The following is a 22,285-nucleotide window of genomic DNA, read 5'->3' on the forward strand; positions in this document are numbered from 1 at the left end:
TCCTTACCTCCCCTGCAAAAAGAGAAGCAGATTTTTTCAAAGTAGATTTTCACTGGTGAATCTTCTCAATTGCCAAAAATTGTAATTTTAGGGTTTCTAAAGCTATCTTTCATGGATTCTACTACTTTTCTGAATTTCTTCGTACTTACAGCCCCTTCACAAGTTCCACAGTTTGACATAATGTCAAAAAAAAAAAAAAAAAGAGAAAAATAAAAAAATTCCAGCCTATTAGTTGCAATAATTAAGGTGCAATGAAAGAAGCATGAGATCATTCCCAATTCACTATTTCTAAATCATTCCTACTCCCATGCACATCTCTTCTGTTCCCTCAAGGCCATCTGTTTTCCAGACTCCCTTGCATCTCAAAATGACCCCTGTTGTGTTGTTTCTGCACTAATCTAGTACTTTTGAAACTGGATGACCAGAACAATACAGTGCACTGAGCACACAGTCAGTAATTTTATAGTAAGTCTTATGGTGTTTTTTTTCCATTTCATGTCTAATAACCCTAATCTTCTCTATTCCCATTAGAATAATGCTGGGCAATGAGCTGACGTTTTCCAAAAATTGTCCACAGGATGTCTTTCCTACAAAACACAAGCTAGTCCAGTCCCCTATATATTTAGTTGATGTTATTTTGCCTCATGTGACTACTTTGCACTTGATTCAATGTTTTCCTCCTGCTTTATCACCTGTTTAGTAAGTATCACAAGATCATTCTGCCATTTTTCAGTGTTAAGTTCTTCAGTTGAAGATTTCTACCCTGAATACCTGTGTGTTACCCTCTGGCATTATTCACCCCTCTGCCTGGATTATTTACAAGGAGATCAGAACAGACCCTTGGTGACCACAGTAGTGACATAACTTCACTGTGAAAAGAGATGATACATTCTTGTCCTCTGAAACACTCGTAATCCAGGAAAAGATAGCTAAGTTACAAAAGCAGCACAACCTTGGCTAACGTTTTTGAAAATCCAATCTTCTATGGAATGGAGTAGTGCTCATATTCACCAATATTTCAAGGAAATTTAAAGGACCAGAGAGGCAAAGCTACTACTACCCTTGCTGGGATGCAGCTCTTCATCAGAATATGGTAATGTCCTCTGGATGTCCACTGACTGACTTTCTCATGCCTGCCACTGGTTTACACAGTGCAAAAGATGATCTTTTTGTAGCCCCTAACCCAAGCCCTTTACAGAAGGTTGTGCCATGTTTGTAATCCTGTATTACTCTAGCACTGAGGCTGATTTAAGAGACAGATCACACACCAGAAATAAGATTTCCAGAGCCCTGTATTTGAGCTCATTTAGAATCACTGCATAAATACCATTTAGTCCTAACAATTTATTATTGTTCAATGTATTGATTTGTTCAAAAGCTTTCTGTATTGGCATTCCAATTTAAGGTAGCTTTCCAGGATAATCTCCTGGAAAGAATGGCTCTGATGTAGCAGCCTGCTTGATCCCCTCTGCCATGAACACCAAGGGACACACAACAGCTCCCCTGGAATAGCCCTGTATTGGGGTGAGCCTTCACACCTGGACTATCTAACGAGCTCAGCCACTCCTGTGAACTTGTAACACAGGTTCATTCCCAGTAAAACAGGTGAAACACAGTATCATTCACCTCTAGCCAGTCATTCCTTAATACTTCACACTGGCTTGCTGTGATTTTGTTTCACTTTCTAGAGTTCATCTCCCTATTTTCATTCTCTGAATGGGATTCAATTTCAGAAAGATTCCATATGGCTCCATTAGTCTCTGGTACTCTTCTGCATAAGCAAGGAGGTATCTGAATGTGGTCTCCAATTATCCCACATCAGGTTCTCAGATTAGTTGCTTTGAGGCATTATTGAACATCACCCAAGGACAGTCTTTGCTATCATGCCCCCAAATTTTATCCCCTCTAGAGAGACTAAGCATGTCATTATCACTCTGATTTTTAACTCCCTTACCATTATATAATCACCATCATCAGAACTGTCTGGTGGTTCATGTAACAGTCCCTAAGGCTTTACACAGAAATTCTGTAACATGCTTTATTTATTCACTTCATTTGACCATGAACTTTACCACAGTATCACTGTTCTACCATAAGGACCTGCTCTACCATTCTAAATGCAACTCTAGGAACAACACATTATGCTACTTATCTTTTTTTCCACCAAGACTTAAAATTGCTACTACATCAGCACCTTCATCTAAACCCAGCCTCATTTATGCATCACAGCTTTTATGCTTCAAGATCCAAACGTGTGTTTCTACAAAAATTCTAGATTTAGATGCCTAGCCACAGATTTTTTTTTGTGTAGGATGTTCTTCATTCCTTCCTACCTGAACTTTGATAGTTCTCCTATCATTTCATCCAAGACTTTTAATAGATTTGCAACTAAGTAGGTCACCTAAATTGCATGTTTTATTGCACCTGGGTTTTTTTCCACCTCAGACTTAAAATTTTATGTTAGGAATACCTTTTTCTAAAAGCAATCCAGTTGGGGTTTGGTTATTCAGACCACAGGATAAATGAACATCATCTGCACTCTTACTTTCATTTATACAATGTACAGTTAGTTATCCTAGAAGCCCATTCAAAAGCATTTCAGAATTTTAATACAGCACATTTTCCTTTGCTTTTGAAAGAATGGCAATGTAGCCTGCTAGTTAATTACTTATATAGAGCATTTTTCTTCTAGAGTTTGGAGACTTGTGGACCTTTATTATTTACTACAACTTCTCCTCCATAGACTAATCAGCCATTTCTCAGAATACATACATAACCAAAACATTAAAATCTGCTATTTAATTTTGTTGTTCAGTCAGTTCTCTGATACCACCCTTGTAAAAGGCACCTCTGAGTAATGACCTCTTTGCTCAAACAATTATGCTTATTAGTTGTAAATAATTTAATTGATATCCATCATATATCAAAGTCTGCAAATTCTATAGCTGTTTAGGAGACCTGTGCAGGACAGCTATAAAAGCTGCAGAACCCAAATTTCTACGGCAAGAGACACCACTAGGCCAAGACACACCCAATAATATTTCAGAGTACAAACTCTTGAAAATAACTAGCACTCTTCCCTCAAATTTTCTTTTCTTTCCTTTCTTTCCTTAGACCAGCCAAACTAGCCTCTTATTCTTTACATTTTATTCAATCTACTGCACACAACTCAAATTCAAAACTTTAATGCGCTACACATTTTCACGTTTGAATTGACTAACTACGTGTTGATGTTCTCAAGATAAAGCTGAAAACTTTGACAGCTGGCAAGGGGGCAGTTGGGTTTTCTGTTGCTCAGGAAGGTGTGGGAGGTGTTGGAATGTAGATAGGAATACATGAATTTTGTGGTAACGAGGGTGTCTACTTTTCATTACTCTTTTTGTGCAGGACAGAGGCAGTTGGACCTTTTGGGGAGCGAGGTTAATACGATTTACTCTTCACCCTTGACAGCAGCTGAGAACCCCACAGGAAGAGAACTAAGCAGCTGATGTGATGTGCAAGAAAAGCTTCTGACACTGTCAATTCAGGTTGCCATCTGACTTGTCACATTGCTCGATGCTGATCACAGTTTGAAGACAAGTTTTTTAACTACTGGTCTAGAGGTGTCCACTTAACTTGATAGCACTGGCTGATGTACTGCGTCACTACAGAACTGTCAGATGATCATGGCTGGATCATTCTGACAGAGGGTGGAAATATGCCATGTCACTCAGTGGAAAAGATGTGGGCTGAGAAGGAAATGATACTTGTAAGCAGGCAGTTCAGGATGTAGTGGGTAAAAGAAAGCTCAGAACTAAAAGTTCAAGAGAAGCACATCCTCATGCATTCAGTGACACACACCACGCTTCCCCTTCCAAAGTTATGATACAGCAAATATGGGCGAGCCCATGATTTTTTTTAAACAGAAATTTACTTTCTGTGTTTTACATAGCACAAACACAGCCTGACATCCACCAATGCTTTACATGGGCCAGTAAGTACACAGAGTCCTTGAAAACCAGTAATTTTCATCTTCTACAGAGTACTCTGACTGTGTAACAAGGAAATTACCAAACAATTATGGTAAAGGACAGATGGGTAGCAAGCCTCAGGACCTGTCACTTTCAAACAGCATCCAGCCTATACATAATGTGCATTTTTCATCCCTTACAGTTCAACAAGATTTCTTTCAGAGGCTTAGACTCCTCCACCCCTGAAGCGATTGTGATGATAAATAACCTATAACCGAAACAAGAAGTTTTCTCTGTCAAGTTTCTAAGTTCTAACAACTGCAGAGAGACACCAGTATAGTATCCTCAACAGTGGTGACTGCAGTGAAGGGAAGACATTCTGACCCTTACTTAGATAAGAGCTTGTATGCAGGAAAAAACCTCGCTTTTACACAGCTTTGTTGAAGCAAACGAAGTTCCCTTACAGCACACAGTGCTAACCTAGCAGCAATACCTCTACACCCTTCACAATGCACATGCAAGCCAGACGTTTCTTTACCTGGGAGATGACAAAGGATATAATGAGAGCACCTCTCATTCGTTCACATCACAGAGAAGACCCACTGTTCAAGGTTACTCTTGCAAAGCTGAGCTCTGACCTCTTACAGCTCCAGACCTGTTGTCACACTTCTACTGAAGGACAAAAACATACTACACATTCATGCAGCTTAATGTAACAGGATGGCCCTGTATCACATGCCCAAAGTCAGAGCACATTCAGAGGTTTATGACTTCCTTGGTACTCCCGCACAGTGAGAGACTCACTCTTTAGTGCCGACAACAGAGACTTCTGCACTTACTTGGGAACACCTGGCAACTCTACCTCCAGATGACACAATGTGGTTCTACTTGACAGCTCTTTCTTGTAACCACAGACTGTACTGGTTACTACATTCAGACAAAAAAAAATTAACACAGTTTCCTTGCTGTTGCCAAAAAAGCAGGATAAGTCCTCCACGTATATAGGGACTATCACCTTGTACTGACTTGTTTACAGCAGAGGACAACCTTTTTTTCACCCTACCAAGTATTTCTCTGAAGTAAGAAAGAAATATTTTTTTCCATATTATTAATTTTGCAGGAAATTCAACTAGATATCCCCTAGAGGGGATTTATCTGAAAGCAACATGCACTCTCATAGGAAAAGTTTGACTACAAATCCATCTGACTCAGGAATATTGGTAAGCACCCAGGGAACAGAACAAACTCCTTTTCCACTTTCACTTTATTTTTCAACAAAAAAAATCATTAGGATGTCCAACTGAATTAAAATCTGAATTCAAACACTAAAGAAATGTGGCAGCAAGCCTTCACTGCGGACAGACAGGCAACAGAAGAAACAGACTATCCATAAGTTCAACAAAGCCAAACTATTCTTTGGGGAGCCTCTGGTGCAGTAACAAGGTCTGACCACTTTGTGGGCAAACACAAGGCCACTGTAACAGAAACATGGAAGTGGGTGGTCAGGGGCACCTAAGGGGTTTCTTAGAGACTTAATTCCCTACACCATTTGGAAATTTTCCATGTCTGAACAGGGCAGTGTGCCCCTGATAATTTAGCTGCAGAGCAGATTCTCTTTAAGATACACAAAACACAGTACCCCTGGGGGGGATAAACATAACGTATCTACAACTTGAACTAGGGGGAGTTAAGGTTTTTTCTGTTCATATGTCTTTCCCACGTTGATCAGAAGGCAACTCTCTCAGTCAGAAGCGACTAAAATTCTTCATCATTACAGAACAGTGTACTGGAATGCCAATCTGAAGCCATACGGTAAATACTTTGAAATTATAAATGCTGATAAGAATAAATCTTTAAACTTGCTTGGAAAATTATTCATGTTGATGGCTCTCAGTTCTTTGCAGTATCCCTCTCAACCTAAATGTAATATTTTCATTACAATTAAACATTAGAAGTATACAGAGCAACTGCTTTATTCCCTTTCATTTAAATCTTCCTTTTTCAGCTATCCTGTGAAACTAAGTTGGTAAAACCACGAAGAATTTTCTCCCACACTGATGTCATAAACATCTCTGCTGTCCTACATTATTATAAAAAGAAAACCTCATATGCCACCATAAAAGAATAAATTCAGCATCACACAAAACTGCACTTCTCAAAGTCCTTACTCAAGAGTTCAAAGTATATTTACTTTAGATCTCTAAAAATATTTTCAACTATGGAAACTGCAGAGGATTAGAAATTTCAGATTTGCTATGCTTTTTGACCCCTATCACTTCCTTCCCACCTTATCAGAAAGTCTATTTAGGTTTTGCTTTTAATTACCCTTTCATCTTTAGTAACTCAAATTCACTTACCGATAAAAGTGATGAAGAAAATCAGTATTGCATAGTACATAATATATATTAGATAATACATAACAAATATTTATTGCACAAAAACAAAATGTTTATTGATCACAGACTCATGCTATAAATATACTTTGTCACACTTCACAGAAATAAAAATACAAACAAAAGCAGAAAGAATTATAAGAAATTTGATCTTCTGATAATCAAAAAAGAAAGGCTTCAATTAAAAAAGCCAATGGTCATGAAAATATAAGTTAGTGGAAAAAATCTTGCACTTAAATTCCAGTTTAAGCAATTCATACTCAGCAGTCAAATTACACAGCTGGTATCAATCTCCTGGCTTCTGAGTCAGAAATCATGCAGTGAGTAAAACGTCCCTCTTTTTTTTATGTGTTAAACCATAACTTTAAGAAACAATTATTTAACAAACTTGTCTGGAAAACAGTTTTGTCTTAAGGACTCCTTTTTAACTGAAAGGCTTTTGAGACCCCGTAAAACAAAACCAATACTCCCCCATTCTCTTACCCAATATATCCAGCTGCCGTAAGTGCGTGCAGTTGGCAGCGAGCTCCTCGATGTCTGTGTCACACACAGACCTGTTGGCCGTAAGAAAGAGCTTCTGCAAATTTGGGAGTTTGCGTGCAAGGTTTGTGAAGCAGCCTGTACTGCTCTGGAGCGTAGGACACCACCCAAGATCAAGTTCTTCCAAAAGCTGGCAGCCCGAAGCCAATTCCGCGATCCCACTTTCAGTTATGTTTTTACATCTCCACAAATCCAGACTGCGAAGCTTTTTGCATTTTGCTCCCATCATGCTTGCTATAAGGTCATAGTCTTCAATCTGCAATTAAAGCAGACACTCCGTCATGTGCAGCATCATTCCAGACACAGAGGCGTTTCAAGGTTTGCTTCCTAAACACGTAACACATCTGTCTCAACCATTTGTCATTTCTAAAGAGCTCCAAAAATTGTTCCTTGCACGGTACAGTGAGATCTACTTTTATAGAAGACAAAAATAAAATAAATTTCCTATAAACCTCAGACACAGCTGTTTTTAAATTCACTTAATACTGAGGATCAAACTGCAGCAAAAGTTGTTTCTTTGAAGAAGCTTTTATTCTGCACAGTTGATGATTACATCAGCTTTTATGACCACAGGAAGTGCAACTACTGAAGAATGATTGAAGACTGTACTCATTTCCATTTTAAGTTGATCACTTGCTGCATCTCTTTATGAAAGCCTTATTAATTACTTGTTAAGTGATTACACATATAGAGACTGCCCAAAAACTTAGAAAAAGGCTGAAGAACTCTGAGAAAGCCTACAAGCCATTATAGGCCTACTAAATTAGTACATAACCCTTAAATATATGACCAAGCTACATTCATCTTGGATCTTCCAAAAGAGTAGAGTCTTGTATAAACCTCACATTTAACACACCTTTGTGAAACAAACCCAGATTGGTTCTAAAGCAAGTGCACACACAAACACATACAAACAGACACACACACAGACACACACAATCCCCCCCATATCCTGAATGGTCCAAGCACTCACCATGACACAGCTGCCCAGGCTGAGGTGCTGCAGCTCCGAGCAGAAGTTCAAAATACTGAGCAGGGCTGTTTGCTGCCACGGGGGAACACATCAGAAGGAAATACAGAAAGTGAAACAAAGAGAAGAGGTCAATTAGACATTAAAGGCTGTCACCACATTTCCTGAAATACAGCACAAAACTCTTTTACAGGTGCCTCAAATACCACTTAATGAGTCTCTGGGTACTTTACCCATTGATTGGCTTAAAGAAATGGTAATCATTACAAACCTTGATGCAAGTCACTTTGGATGGGGTTGTGTGCTGCCCTGAAAATACCCACACAACACTGACCTATCCATTCATTTCCCATAGGAGAGCTGGTGAAGAAGTGCAGCAAGGTCAAATAACAGGCAAGGCCAGCCTGCAGACACAGAGGGCTGGCCACACACCAGGAGAAGAGGGCAGGCTCTGACAGTCACCGGTCAGCTGCAGCCTGATGGAGCTGCCAACAGAGCTGCACAGCATCAGGGCTGGGCTGGGGACTTTAATGTCAAAGGCAGCTCCGTGCTGACAAGGATGCTGACAGCCACGGAGCACCTGTCACTACTATCACGCAGACAGAAACAGATATAATGGGTATTTTACACTACTGTTCCTGCCATTTACTTTGCAGAAAGTACGGCACATTGCTCATCCTGAGACTGACTGCAACATCAGATGCACCTTACAAAAGTGAACAGCTGGTCTGTTCCACAACAAAGGAAACTTTACAGATTTTTACCTGTATTTCTAAGCTGAAGAAAAGATCCTTCTGCACTGTCTGAAGATATATTTTGTTTTGAATTTGGAAACACTCACAGTGTGAAAAAATGAATATAATCTGGGATTCACATCACAAATAACCGTGCATCATTTCATTGGGACTTTGTGATCTATATGAGCTTTAAAACAGGACTAGGCTTCACAACATATTAACAACAAAAATGTGCATTTCTACAGGATATACAACAGTTTCTAATAGAAAAAAAACCAAGCAATATACAAGTGACAAAGTAATCTACTGCTATTAAGTGTAATTACAAGAACACTAGTCAACAATGTTTGTATGCACGGGTAGTATAATTTATAATTTCTTTAAATATAAATTTACTTGTATTCAGAAAGTTTACAGTTAAAATCTTTAGTTAGTTTCCTCTGTTCCAGTGGAACTTGGCAGAAATATGATCCTTTGCCATATCACCAAGAAGAAATATCTGATTCCTGGAAAGACTGGCAGACACAGAACAGGGACATAGCATGGGGTATTCACAGATACCATTTCATACGTTTCATTTAGGTGCCTCCGAGGAGCAATTATAAATACCCAACACTTGACATGATGAATCTTGATTCCAGCTTGGCTTTCTAAGATTTGATTTCTCAAAGGCAGCCTAAAAGTAGATGCTAAGAGTAAGCCTTCCTCACATACATCTTGGTAGGAGTCCTATAAAGTCACTGTCCCTTGTTTGCTTGACTTTCATTCATTTTTTAAAGGAAAAGGTAGCTAGGGAATGAAATCCAAGCATTAAAAAGTCATTACTCAAGAGGTTATTAAGAATATTTTAAGGTTGGTAAATGTGCAAGTATCCAATTCATTTTAAATTAAGCAGTTAATAAGCAAATGGTTCATTTGTATCATGAAAGAGGAATAAACAAATAACTCAAAGAGAATGAGATAGTCTTTCCTATTCAACTCAGTGAAAGCTATGAGCTTCAGAACCTACTCATATGCATAAATTAAAAGCAAAATCCCCAAACCCCTGTCAGCAAACCTTAAATATTGGAGCTAAATAAATCAGACTCTGACAGCACACAGAGCTCCAAACAAGGTTTCTGCAGGTATTCAGATGTCTCCACAGGAAAGCTGAACATATTGCTGCATTCTACCAAGTCTTTCAGTAATGGTTTCCAGATTGGAATTTAACTGGCCTGAAAGGATGGGAAACAACAATTTCTTTCCTTAATTGACACAAACAGTAGAAAAGTGAACAGTCACTCTGAACAGCTTGTAGGATGTGAGATCAATTCCATGCCTCTACCAAGAGAGGTGAAATAGAGAGGAGGACTAATATTCATAGTTTTCTTGATAGATAATTGAGCTCCACGTGTTAACTTCAACAGGAATGTCATGGATCTCTCAGAGTACGTTTTTAGTCCCTCTCTTTTTCAAGACAGTCCTTCCTGTACTGCCATGCACTGAGGCTACATTTTCAAAGGTCTTTTCACATCTATTACTTTAAACCATTATTTAAAAAAACAAAAACAACTTTAAAAAAAAAAAAGCACTAGAAACCTGAGTAATAGAAGGGAGCTTGGTAGAACACCATGTCATACCATTACAAATCATGCCAAGTCAAGCCCAAGAGTAAACAACCACATACTCAACATTCATTTCACTGGCTATATTAATTCCTCTTCTGGGGCGCACACATGCCCACACACAGCAAACCAGATTTCCTTCAGACACAGTGTCTGTTCTTCTGTAACTGAGGTGGGCTTTGCATATGTCATGTAAGAAGAAAAAACCCTTTGTGCATGCCTAGCTGTGTCTCAGTCAGTTGAGAATCCAGGTGGCAAAAGACATGAAAATAGCAGGAGAGAATGGCAGCTCACAGAATCCATATGCACCACACACAGGAGGACGATCATTGTAATAACCTGTCTGTGTCAAGCCATCTGTCAGTACAACAACATGAGCGACAACACTCCTACTTCAGCAAAGAACAGCAAGGCAGTCACCCCATCCTGAAGCTGTAACAGGCCAACTTTCCAATGTTAGAGTGCTTTGCAAGAGGAGCTTTAACCTGGAGTCTAACTTCACTTTCTTGGCCAAGCACAGACATTCAAATCAAAGACTATCCATTAACAACATTCTTCAGCCTAGCAGCCAACACATGTATAGTTTGGAGATTTCTTGATTTTCCCTTGAAACAAAGGCAAAGTTTAGCTTTGTACCTGCTCCCTTTTAAAGAGATGGAGAGAAGAGAATGATTACAAAAACTCACAACAAAACACCCTGGAAATAAACTTTAGGTAAGACTTACTTTTGCTAAGTGGAATCATGGCTTCAGTGGTCTAAATTTCTTTTGCCATCCAAGCAAAACCAAACCTACCAAAATAATTTTTAAAAGATGCCACAGACAACAGGAAATGTTCAAAGTGGGTGAATAAAATGGTCTGCCCTATGCTCAATTCACAGGAAAGAGGTTTTTAGATGAGGAAAACAGAGTGAAGAAGTTGTTTTCAGAGAGAAGACTGTGATGTCAAACTGATCAGAAGGATATGACAGTGCTGCTAAACACAACCTTACAGAGCAGATTTCAGAAATATTTTAAGGCATAATAGTCATAAACCTCAGAAAAAGGGAAGATGGCCTGAAGATTCTCTGCAATCTTTATATACCAGTACAACAAACCCCTCTTAAAAAGGACATCAACACAGCTGATCCCGGCTTGAACAAGAGATGAGATTACTGCTTGAAATCCAACTTTACTCCACTAGAGAGGTGACAGGTCTGTCCAAACACCGATGTCCTCCACCCTGTAACACACGTCTGGATACAAACAGTAATACTTACTGTGCAGTGTATACTTCAAATAAGCAGGTAGTTTTGGACTAAATTGTATCCTACCTGCCTTTGTAAAGGCCTTGGCCATCACACAAGTTTTGACTTCTATGTTGTAAAAGTACTGCTGGTTTGAACAGACAACCCACCAACAGAAAAACCAAACACTGCTGCCAGAGCAATACACTTAGCAAGACTGAATCTTACGTGGCTTTTTCCAGGATTTTTTTATGTTCATGATCCAGCAGAAAGCACAAATCATTTCTGATGCTAGTATGATAAAGAAAGCAACCAACAGTTAGCCTGAGCTCTATGTCTGTTCAAGCAGAAAACCCTTCTGTCTGTGGCAGATGTGACACACCTGTGAAAGATGCACTTAGAACATTTAACTGTTTACGTATTGCAGTTTCATTGTCAAGTAGTCAGAGATTAAAAAAAAAACATAAAAAGAGTTTAAAAAAATACAAATGATGCACTAATATGGTATAATATGGCTACCACATAACAACTGCACTACCATGCTACAAGGCATGAAAAGAAGTGCGCCACAGCGTGACTCTGGAAGATTAAAGGAAGACCTTAAGAAAAACAACATTTTGCTTTGAGTTTGGGTTAGGGAAGAAACAGCCTGCAGATTTTAATTCACTTTCTATAGATAAATCTTATACTTTATAACTTTGTAACTTATACTAATCTTATACTTTATACTTTGTAACTCTTTTACTGGAGACAAACAACAGGTTGTTTTTTCCCTTTCTCAGAAGAACCATGTCTGACATAAATTGGGAATTCTTCCAGTCCCTCAATAAAACAAGAGTCTAAGTATTTTAAAATACATTTGTTCTTGAATTGAATTGTTTCTTCAATTTTTTCAGTGAAGTTAATACTAAGACAAAGGAATCTAAAAATTATCTTAAGATAATTAAAGACTGCTTCCTCCCTTCCCTTGCTTCCTATGTTTTTAATCAGAATTACTAATTCTCCAGTTAATCTTTCTTTTGAAGAAAAAATTGAATTATGTAGGATTTAATTTTGTATTTTTAATGTTAAAAATCCAAGTTACTAGTAGAAAATATTTCCTTCAATAGCCATCCTGACAACCCTGCCTCAATAAGGAAGGCTAAATGTGGTAAAGAGGAGGTGACTCTGCAGGGTGGTCTAAGTATTCTGTCTTCCTAAAAACTCCCAAAGTCAATGACTTTTGAATAAATTCCTTAAAATTCTTGGAACCTGAGATATTGAAAGAAAGAAGAACTGGAGAACTGTGAAGGCCAAGCAAATGAAATCTATGTCTCTCTCAAGCCCACCTATCACATCCATAATTCTCAGAAGCCAATTCTTTAGCAGAAAAATAATAATATTCTTAGAACTGCCAGAAAGGCTCCTCTGCTCATGATCTGGGCAGAAGCTTCCCTTTTGTTCCCAAAAGGTTTACATTTACAGCAAGGGATGTCGAAACTGGCTGACTCACCCAGAGAAACACACAACTGTGGGAACAGATTAGCCCAAAATCTCTCTAATTTCACCGCACACACCGTAAGTGCAGTTAAATTAAAATGTATTTTCAAATAGTTGATGTATCAGTCTACCTTAAGCCAGTGAAATAACATTTCATAGACACCACATCAATAAAAGTTTTGGCATACTAAAACTACCTGTAGTAAAAATCCCAACCAACCAAACAAGGAAGTCCTCAAAAGAAACCAATTCTATTTCAATCTGAATGCCACTATTGCTATAAATATTTGTAATTACAAATACCCCCCCATACAAATGTAAAATACAATCTTGTTAAGACTGTCAAAAGCAATTAAAAATCTACAAAAATTCGTAATATGATTTTTTCCTCCCTTTGGCATTACACAGCACTAAAAGAAAGCAAAAATCAACTGTTTGGGTGAGGGGATTTTCTTGGCACAGTCTGTGAAAGAACTAAGTCAGAAATTACTTGGCATCTGCTATTCTACCACAACGATTAAAAACCTCATTGGACACAAAGCCAGAATTCCGTAAACTTCTACTTGTAAACTTCTTTTGGAAGGTACAACAGGGCAAACCAATATTGACTCTAAGTAAAAATAAGGTCTACTTCAGGAATTTCAAGGTATCATACCTCTGCATCTAAAAAACCTACAATCATGCTGTAGTAGTCCCCAAAAGCAATTTTTTTTTTAACAGAAAAGAGAATGTAATACATTAATAATGCAGAAAACCCAAATGTAGGATAATGGTTAAATACAATTTTCATCTAAATCTGCTCCAACAAAGAAATTGTACAATAGGATTCCAGGATGATTTTCCCTCCCATTCCCCCCCACAACCACAGTATTTCAAGGCATCAAGATAATTTCAGTTCCAGACTTCTGGTCTATGATATTTCAAAACAATTATGCTAAAGATATGAGGTGCTGTGAGAGGTTTACAGAGATGAGATGCATGCTAATAAACATGCAAGAGTCAGTGGTTTAGCCAGATTAAAAAAACACAAAATTAATTGTAGGTACTTACAAAGTACTAGCCTTAGTCTACAGAAAATGTTTTCATACCTATTGGTTGTCCAGAAAGCACTCATTTTCACACTGCTTCCAAGATCTTGAGTTCTGAGGATAAATACCAATTCTCAGTAGCTTATGTTTTACAGAAAAAACCCACATCTGGGGATAGTACACAAACATTCAATAACATATGAAATACATAATACACTATTTCTTGAAACTGTACTTGGATCTATATGTCTAGAGAGCTATTCAAGTTGTTCACCTACTATTGGTCTATTTTTCACTATATGTTAATTTTCAGCTAAATAAAATGTTACAGAAAACATTAGGGAATCATATGTTAAATCAGAACTAAATGGTGGCCAAATTTGTTCAATGCTTAAGTCCTTCCATTCCCCAAGCTATTTAACGAGGACACAAATAGAACAGGTCGCCTCACCCTTTACAAATGTTGTTTCTGTGGCCTTCTGGAAGAACAAGATGATGCCCATGTAGTCCCAGAGAGAGACACATATCCCCTGCAAGTATCCAATCACTTTGTGGCCAGAAATGATTATACCTCTTAACCTTAAATAATCCTTTCTTCAAATTTTCCAGATGAAAAAAGGTTGAGCTTTGTAACAAACTGAACTTCCTGCAACTTAGAAAATGTGTTCTGTTATGTACAGTATTTCAAGTCCTTACACACACCCCCTATGTAGAGTATCCTATATGGTATCACACATCAGAGAACCACAGTCTTCTTTATATCTCATACCTCAGCTACAAAATGAGTATGTTGCTACTACACAAATTTTACTGACAGAAGAAGTGCAGCATACAGAACCGTGCACCTTGTAACTGGCCACAGTCAGAGATCAGGAACACAGAGCTCCCAGGTTAAGGTCCCAGTTAGCATCATCAGCACTAAGAGAACCACAGAAGAGCTAAGCGTGGGAAGGAACTCCTGGAAACTGTTTAGCTCAGACCACCTGGTTCCAACTCAGTTGGCATCTCCAAACCGACTGAAAAATGCTGGCAAGAGATGTAGGACCCAGTCCCTGTCCAGGATAAGACCCCCACCCTGTACTTAAATACCACAATCACAAGGGTAATGAGTAAAGCCCTCTGACATTAATGCAGTCAGTTTTCTTCTATAGATTCAAAATAAACATGGCAGCACATCATTCTCCTCCACACTAGAAGCTGGCATTAGAACAGGAATTCTATTCTCCCCCAAGTACCCATCAGCTATCACCTTGGAAGATACAACATGGAAAGAAACATGATGAAAAGGGAGACAACTGAAATGTATTCATTAAAAATCCGCTGTCCCTCTCCCCCTAATGCACATGGATTACAGGACCATTTCTGAGATATCATTTTTGAGACAGTGATAAAACTTCTGTCTCCCAAACTTTATGACACACTTAAAAACTCTGATGCAATATGAACATTGGTAGTGTGAGGTAAAAGAATGAGGTGGAAGGAGCCTTATTAATGAGTGCAGGTGTAGCCTTTCAAAAGTCAGAACAACTTAGCTCTTCAGAAACAGACCCAGTATAAGTTACAAGCTGGGATCCAGAATATACAGGGGCACCTTTTTGTTCTCTACAGCTACTTGGCAGTGCCAGGGGTACAGCAGGGACTGGGACACAGCAACACAGCAATTACGGAATTAATCTAATGAAAGTAATACTCTTTGCAGTTAATTAAATTACTGTATTTTGATTTTGCTTTATTTCGTCAAATTATGTTCTCCCTTATATCTGCAAATCTGTTTTACACCTTCATTTTTTTCCCCTCACTTCACATTACAGGCTCAAACAACCAAATTCCACACTCTGAGCCTGACATGAAATCAAAAAGCACCACCAAGGCCCAGTATCACACGATTGTCACTGACTCAACTTCATTCCAAGAATACACATTCCAGCTATAGCTTTTCACCTTTTTTTTTTCCCCTAATATTTGCTTGCAACTCTTCATCCCAAAGATTCATACCCAAGCCAATGGAACATTGCCCAAACTGAAAACCCTTAAAAAAACAGCTCTCAAAAGTATGATGTGACCCAAAGTAGGGTATTTCTGAAAACACTGCAGGACATTTTTATGGCAGCATTGACTGTTATATTGTTCACAGTATAAGAAAATAAGAGTTATTACATTTACTGCTATGATTCTTCTGTTTCTTTTTGGTATCCAAAATTTCCAGTACCCTTTCTTGCAGCTGCCCAAGTTCCAAACTTGCTTTTGGTCAGAATTATCAAAGACAAAAACTATAAACACAACACTTGCTTTAAAATGTGTGAAAAACAAAGTCCTTTGTACATTTTAACTAGATTTGAATTCAGTTCATTTTGGATCTCAAATATAATTGCAATACAAACTTGATTTTTTTTTTCTTTACACATTGGAAAGATTTCAGAATATCATACAATATGAAATATATAATCTTACATTAAAATTTACTCTCATCAGTAAGAAGACTGACAAGTTCTCCTGCTGTAATTGTGGCTTTGGTTTCTTTAAAATACATTTTTGGCTGCATTATTTATATGGACTAAATACTTCAAAATAAGCATTAAATTAAGATAACATTCATGCTCAAGGATAAAGATGTGCATTGCCAATTACTGTATACAATAATCCATTGTTCATTGTACTCTTCAAAAGTATCAAGGCCAACAAGTGCTTAAATTATGCTGTGAATACACTCTCAACAAATAAACATTAAGGAGTTATGTATCAGTAAATACTAATTCCACCAGCACAAAAATCCCACAAGTATAACAGTGGTGCTGGGCACAAAGAAATTACATTTATAAACAGTTGAGATCTGTTTCTCAAAGCAAGATACAAATTATTCAAGCATATACATAATCAAACAACCTTTAAGAACCTTTATTAATGAACTTAAAGCACTGGAAAAACGAGACACATTTGGTGCGGAGGAGGACAGCCATGCAGGACACTTTTTTTAGTAATTGGAAAGTTACTGAAAGTCACTGGACTTTCCTTCTTCTAACAGAAAGGTTGAAATCATTCAAAGGTATTGGAAGCTTCAATTCAGAGGTTAGAAAACAATTTTATACACACAACCTCACACTCAGTATGTCAAGGAAATAACATTATATGTTATTATATGCCTTAAGAATGAGCTGGGTTAAGACCAAAGACCACAACATTCTCCAGAAGGTACAGCAATCTTCCAAAGTAGCAGTACAATAAGCAGCAAAACACCAGCCTCACCCATTTCACTAAAAACATACACTTAAAAACTCCAGCTTTGTTTACAGAAACAATGGCAACATTTTTAAATACAAAACCTATTCAAAGAAAACAGCCAAAGTAAGAAGAAACTGTAATTAAATTAAAATTGCTCAGACAACATAACGTTATTAATTTTATTAAGTTTCCACTGTCCTCAAAATCTATGCACCTAAAAATTATTAATAGTAGTCAATTTTTTAGCAGAGTTCTTCTTTAGAATTTATCTGTCAGTGTCACAGTAATCATATACATGGAAAAAGTACAACAAATACTTCAAATTCAGATGTTGAAAGAACTTTTTTCCTCTTTTTTAGTATTAAAAGGCAAAAAAGTAAAGGAAAAGGCTACAGCAGGACTTAGACTACAAGAAAATCCTGTCTCTGGACAGGTACTTGGGAGTGTGTATGGGAGAAATACCATTTACTTTATTAAAATATTAATGCTGTATTTTTTATCAAGCATAATAATGCAAAATCAGAAACAACATTTTTACATACTGACAGATAGGATGGAGAATCTTCATCTCCTCCTATGTTATTTAATCACATGTCCAAATCCACAACCAAAAGAAAAAATGGTACTATTTACCCAGATGTGCTCTAACACATGAAAATTTTGTAGTTTATTTTGCTCATTGCTTGGTTTAGGAAAAAAAGGAAGCCCCTGAATTATTTAGGAAAACAGTCTAAAAATGAAATTAACAGATTTTTCTTTCGGTTTCTTGTGGGGTTTTGAGACAGAACTTTAACAGAGCACCATACCAGCTCTGTGCTTCTCACCTTCTTATTTTCTTATAATAAACACATACTTGTTATCAGTTTGCATTTTTGTCTTAGTGGATTCACAGCCTCAGATTCTTTTCACTGAGCAGACCCAGTTGGCAACAATACAATGCCAAGTTCCTGGTTAATCATTAGCATTGTTCCTCTGTTTGCTCCTCAGAAGCTCCAACAATGAAGACAGCAGTAGAAATTTTACAAAAATCAAGAATACTAACAGCTCTTTGACAAGTTTTAGAGAAGTCTCAATCACTTGACAGCACACTTATCAATCTATCCTTTTCTGCATATAGCCACCACTTACTAGCAAGCATTTCTGTACCAGCTGAGAAGTACAGAAGGAATGGCATCCTATTTTGTACAGATAACCAAAGATTTGCACTAAGAGAAGCTCATGTGGAGAACTATGTTTCTTATACAAATCTGCAACTTTTGTAGCTCTAATGCTCTAATTCAAATCCTATGCCACATCTTCACTCTTTCCCTTTTATTTTTCGACATGTGATGCATAATGTATATTGTTAAGTGCCTTCATATTAACAAGTAACACCCAAGCATTGTCTCAAATTTACCTGTTTAAATTTCCAGAAATTTCTCTTCCACTGTTCATTAGGAACAATGCCTTTTGTTCATACATACATATAAAATGGAAGCACAATCTTATATAAACTTGATTATGAATGAATATTCTTGTCAGCTACAAGCAGAGGCATGTCCATACACATGGAAGGGAAGAGTGAATCTTCCCAATGTAAGGCCTTCAAAGTCAGGAAATATTTACCTACATTCAATCTAATTTCAAGCTCTGCTCAGCAAAGCAACAGCAGAGGAATGAGTTACCAATCACCTCAGAGTACATTTTATCTACTGCATTATTACAAGCATGAAGTCTCAAACTTCAGAAGTTCCCCGAGTACAATCAAGAAGATTCTGATCAATCAACAGTAAAAAATAATAAAATTATACAATCACTACCTCTGATACAATGATCTTTCCTGGATCTGAAAAAACTTTGTGAGTTAGAGCCAATAGTCAAAATTAAATAAAGAGATTTATCCAATATTAACAAAAGACTAGTATTGTAGAAACAGAACAGATACACCCAAGGCACCAATACAGCTCTATTCAAAAAATGCAGGGCTCACCAATTTTCTTTGTGGTTTGAAGAAAATAATAACTGCTTCAATAAAGAGAGCAGCTACCACAAAGTAACAAGTTACTGAGGAGCACTGGCTTCATGGTGACTGCACACCCCACAGTCAGCGCCACTCAACACCAGGCAGACCCTTCAATTTAATTACCTTGTGTTACCCACTCCATTACAGACACCTAGCTGGAACCTGGGCACAAACAAACTTAGGATTCACCAAATAAAGGACAACAAGGCCCAGCTAACACTAACACGTGTGTCAGGTGTGAACTGCTTATGACTTTAATATCATTGTCTTAACTTCAGCTGTCCCTTGCACATCTACTGCTCCAGCTTCATTCCTTTCATTGTACTGCAGATTAACACCCCACAAAAGCCAGTGTCACAGCCTGACTGCTGTGCACCAAAAGCACAAACACAAGTAACACACACAACCAAACCCTTCTTAAAACCTAGAATTAGAAGCTAGGGAAAACACCTGCAGAAACATGGGTTTGCCCCCATTCTGGCACAGCTTTTGCAACACAAAAGTAGGACAGCTTCCAGGTAAACCATGGTGGCAAGGTTGTAACACATGAGTAATGTAGCTACTGAGAGGGAATGGAATTCTTCTGATTCAAACTGCTATGTTTATAAGGATACAACATTTGTAAAACGTAGCAAACTACAACAGACTTCTCAGCTACTTGTAGCACACAAACCCATTCTATCTTAGTGAGAAAATGTGTTGCAGCAAGCAGTAACAACTCTGATTTGGGCAGTCAAGTAACTGTAAAAAGAAGTAATTTTTAGACTGTAAATGAGAAGTTTTTTATAAAACTTGTGTTCTGTCTCAATTACTGCTAATATACAAAGACTGCAGGAATCTAGAAATTAGAAAATCATTTGAAAGGAAAGAATGTTGAGAATTAAAGGAAGTTTAACTAAACATGATAATTTCACAATTATATTTGCCAATACAGTTTGCCTAGAGTACACTTCAAAATACATGAAAAACTTTAAATTTGTAATTTTACCACATTGCTTAAAACAGGTGGTGAAAAGTCACCAACCTACCATAAAAATTAAAATACGCAGGCCGAAAGCTATTCTGAAAATAAAACAACATCCTAAGGTTTTTGAAACTCCCTTTGGATTTTCTGAGTTTAGCTCTGAATTGACACTCAAAATACTAATTTACTGCTTCATTATTGAAAAAAAAAAAAAAAAAAAAAAACCAAACAAACCCTAAACCAACTTTATCAGGACTGAAAATATTTATTGCAAAGGCTGAAAATAGCTGTTCCTACCTCCACTTTTGTTCTGTAGAGAATGAGACGCTTTAGGCTGCCCACTTTGGCTATGTGGTTGAAAGCCTGAGGTGGTATTTTATCACATGATGAGAGATTTAATTCCTGAAGATTTGGACACATTTCAGTGATGACCTCCAAGCATGTTTCATTGAGGAAATGGCCACAAGACAACTCAAGACGTACTAGTTCAGAGCCACAGACTTTCAGGAACCTGTAAAAGAAGCCCATGTTTCAAGTGACAAATTAACATACTTTCAGGTGAGAGTCTGAATACTGTCAAAACCTTAACCATGTAAACCAGGAAATAATTTCTTTCAACAAAGAAAAGACAATAGTCTTGGTAAATCTGTTTTGGTTTAGGAAGTTAGAACATGCTTTGTTATAAATATTAACTCCAAGACAATGGAGCAAAATAAAACACTGATCATGTCTGAAATGTTTTAAAACAGCCGAAAGCCTGTTTCGGCAATTTTGACAATGGCCTGCAAGTTTACACCCATAATTTCATATTTATCTCAGAAAAATCTGCAAATATAAAAATGAGGTTAAACAAAAACTTTAAATGGATGATCTATTCAGAATTGTTTTAAGATTTTCAGGAAAAAAAACCCCTCATTCTTTTCATTAACAAGTCAGAATCAACACTTGCTAGCTGTTCTAGAACACAAATTCCTGAGGAATATTTGACTTTTATTGGAATTACAAAAAAATTAATAAATCATATGAGAAAAGACACAAAATGTAGAAACTTTGATGGTCTCTATATTTTGCTTTCCTGTCAGAGATCTCGTGTCAGAATCTCAAGCTCTTTTATCTCTAATTGGAGCTTTAACCAAAACCACATAAACTTAGTCCCTTTTCATTTCAAAGATAACCTTAAAACCATAAATTAACCACTAGGTTTGTAAACTTGATATTTAGTAAGATTAAAAAGCCCACACAATTGCCATGCTTATGTTACATTTTGATAGTTCCTCCAGCAGAAAAACTAGGGTCTTAAACTACAGGTTGTAATGAGTTTCCCATGTTATTTCCTAGAATAAAGGATCTTCTTGTGAAAGAGCATGAATTAGAGCAGATCAGAATATTTATTAAGAAAAACTCTTATCAGTTCTATCCTACAAAAACATTCACACAGACAAAGCAGCTTCAGGTTCTGACACTTCCACCACGAAGTCAGTATTACTTCTTGGGTTTAACTGATGTAATAAAAATGCCAGACAGACACAAGGCTCCTGCTTGCAGAAAAGCTCCTATTGCTACAAGAAAAGAGTTATTAGCCTTCCCAAGCATTTGCTCATGCTGAAGCTTAGCATGAAATTGCTGCTGGTCTTAGAAGAAGACACATTCAGGGAGGCATTCCTCAACGACACCAACAGTAGCTCAAGACTTGAAATCCACCTTTCAGGATCCAAGTTTTCAAGCTGCCTCCTTTCCTTATTTTTTCATTACTCACTCAAGTTGTACTTGCCATTCATTATCACCTTTCTTTATTCCTTTCACCTTGAAAGGCCTTTCACTTACACGGCCTTAGTGTGATTGTGTAGATCCTATGTAATACAGAGGGAAAAGGAGATTCCAGGGTGGCATCTCTATCCCTGGATGTTTCCAAGAGTCACCTGAAACCTTGACTGACCTGATCTAGCGCTGGGGACACTGGCACTTCAAGTGGGAGCTTGGAGTAGACGACCTTCAGAGGTCCCTAACATCCAACATTTCTATGAGCCTAAGCAAACAGAAACAAAGAGAGGGTCTGAGACACGAAAGGGGAGACGTAAGCCCCAGAGCCACAGGAGTTCTGCCATGTATGGTCTTCAAGTCTACCCCTCCACTGTTTTTTTCTAACTTTGCAGTCTCTATTTAGACTCTATTTT

General features: G+C 37.6%; 1 protein-coding gene across 3 annotated transcripts in view; it reads right to left on the minus strand.

Moving 5' to 3' along the window:
- Positions 1 to 22,285, minus strand: part of FBXL4 (F-box and leucine rich repeat protein 4) — a 62,456-nt gene that overhangs the window by 10,602 nt on the left and 29,569 nt on the right. For all 3 annotated transcript variants that reach the window (XM_041478205.1, XM_041478206.1, XM_041478204.1), the window contains 3 exons: positions 20,409 to 20,622; positions 7,857 to 7,928; positions 6,827 to 7,139 (listed from right to left, as the gene is read on the minus strand). In XM_041478205.1, the coding sequence (XP_041334139.1) occupies positions 6,827 to 7,139; positions 7,857 to 7,928; positions 20,409 to 20,622 (599 nt within the window). The remainder of the gene's footprint in view (positions 1 to 6,826; positions 7,140 to 7,856; positions 7,929 to 20,408; positions 20,623 to 22,285) is intronic.

This window comes from Pyrgilauda ruficollis, unplaced genomic scaffold (assembly GCF_017590135.1).
Source record: "Pyrgilauda ruficollis isolate IOZ18807 unplaced genomic scaffold, ASM1759013v1 scaffold43, whole genome shotgun sequence".
NCBI classification, from domain to species: domain Eukaryota; kingdom Metazoa; phylum Chordata; class Aves; order Passeriformes; family Passeridae; genus Pyrgilauda; species Pyrgilauda ruficollis.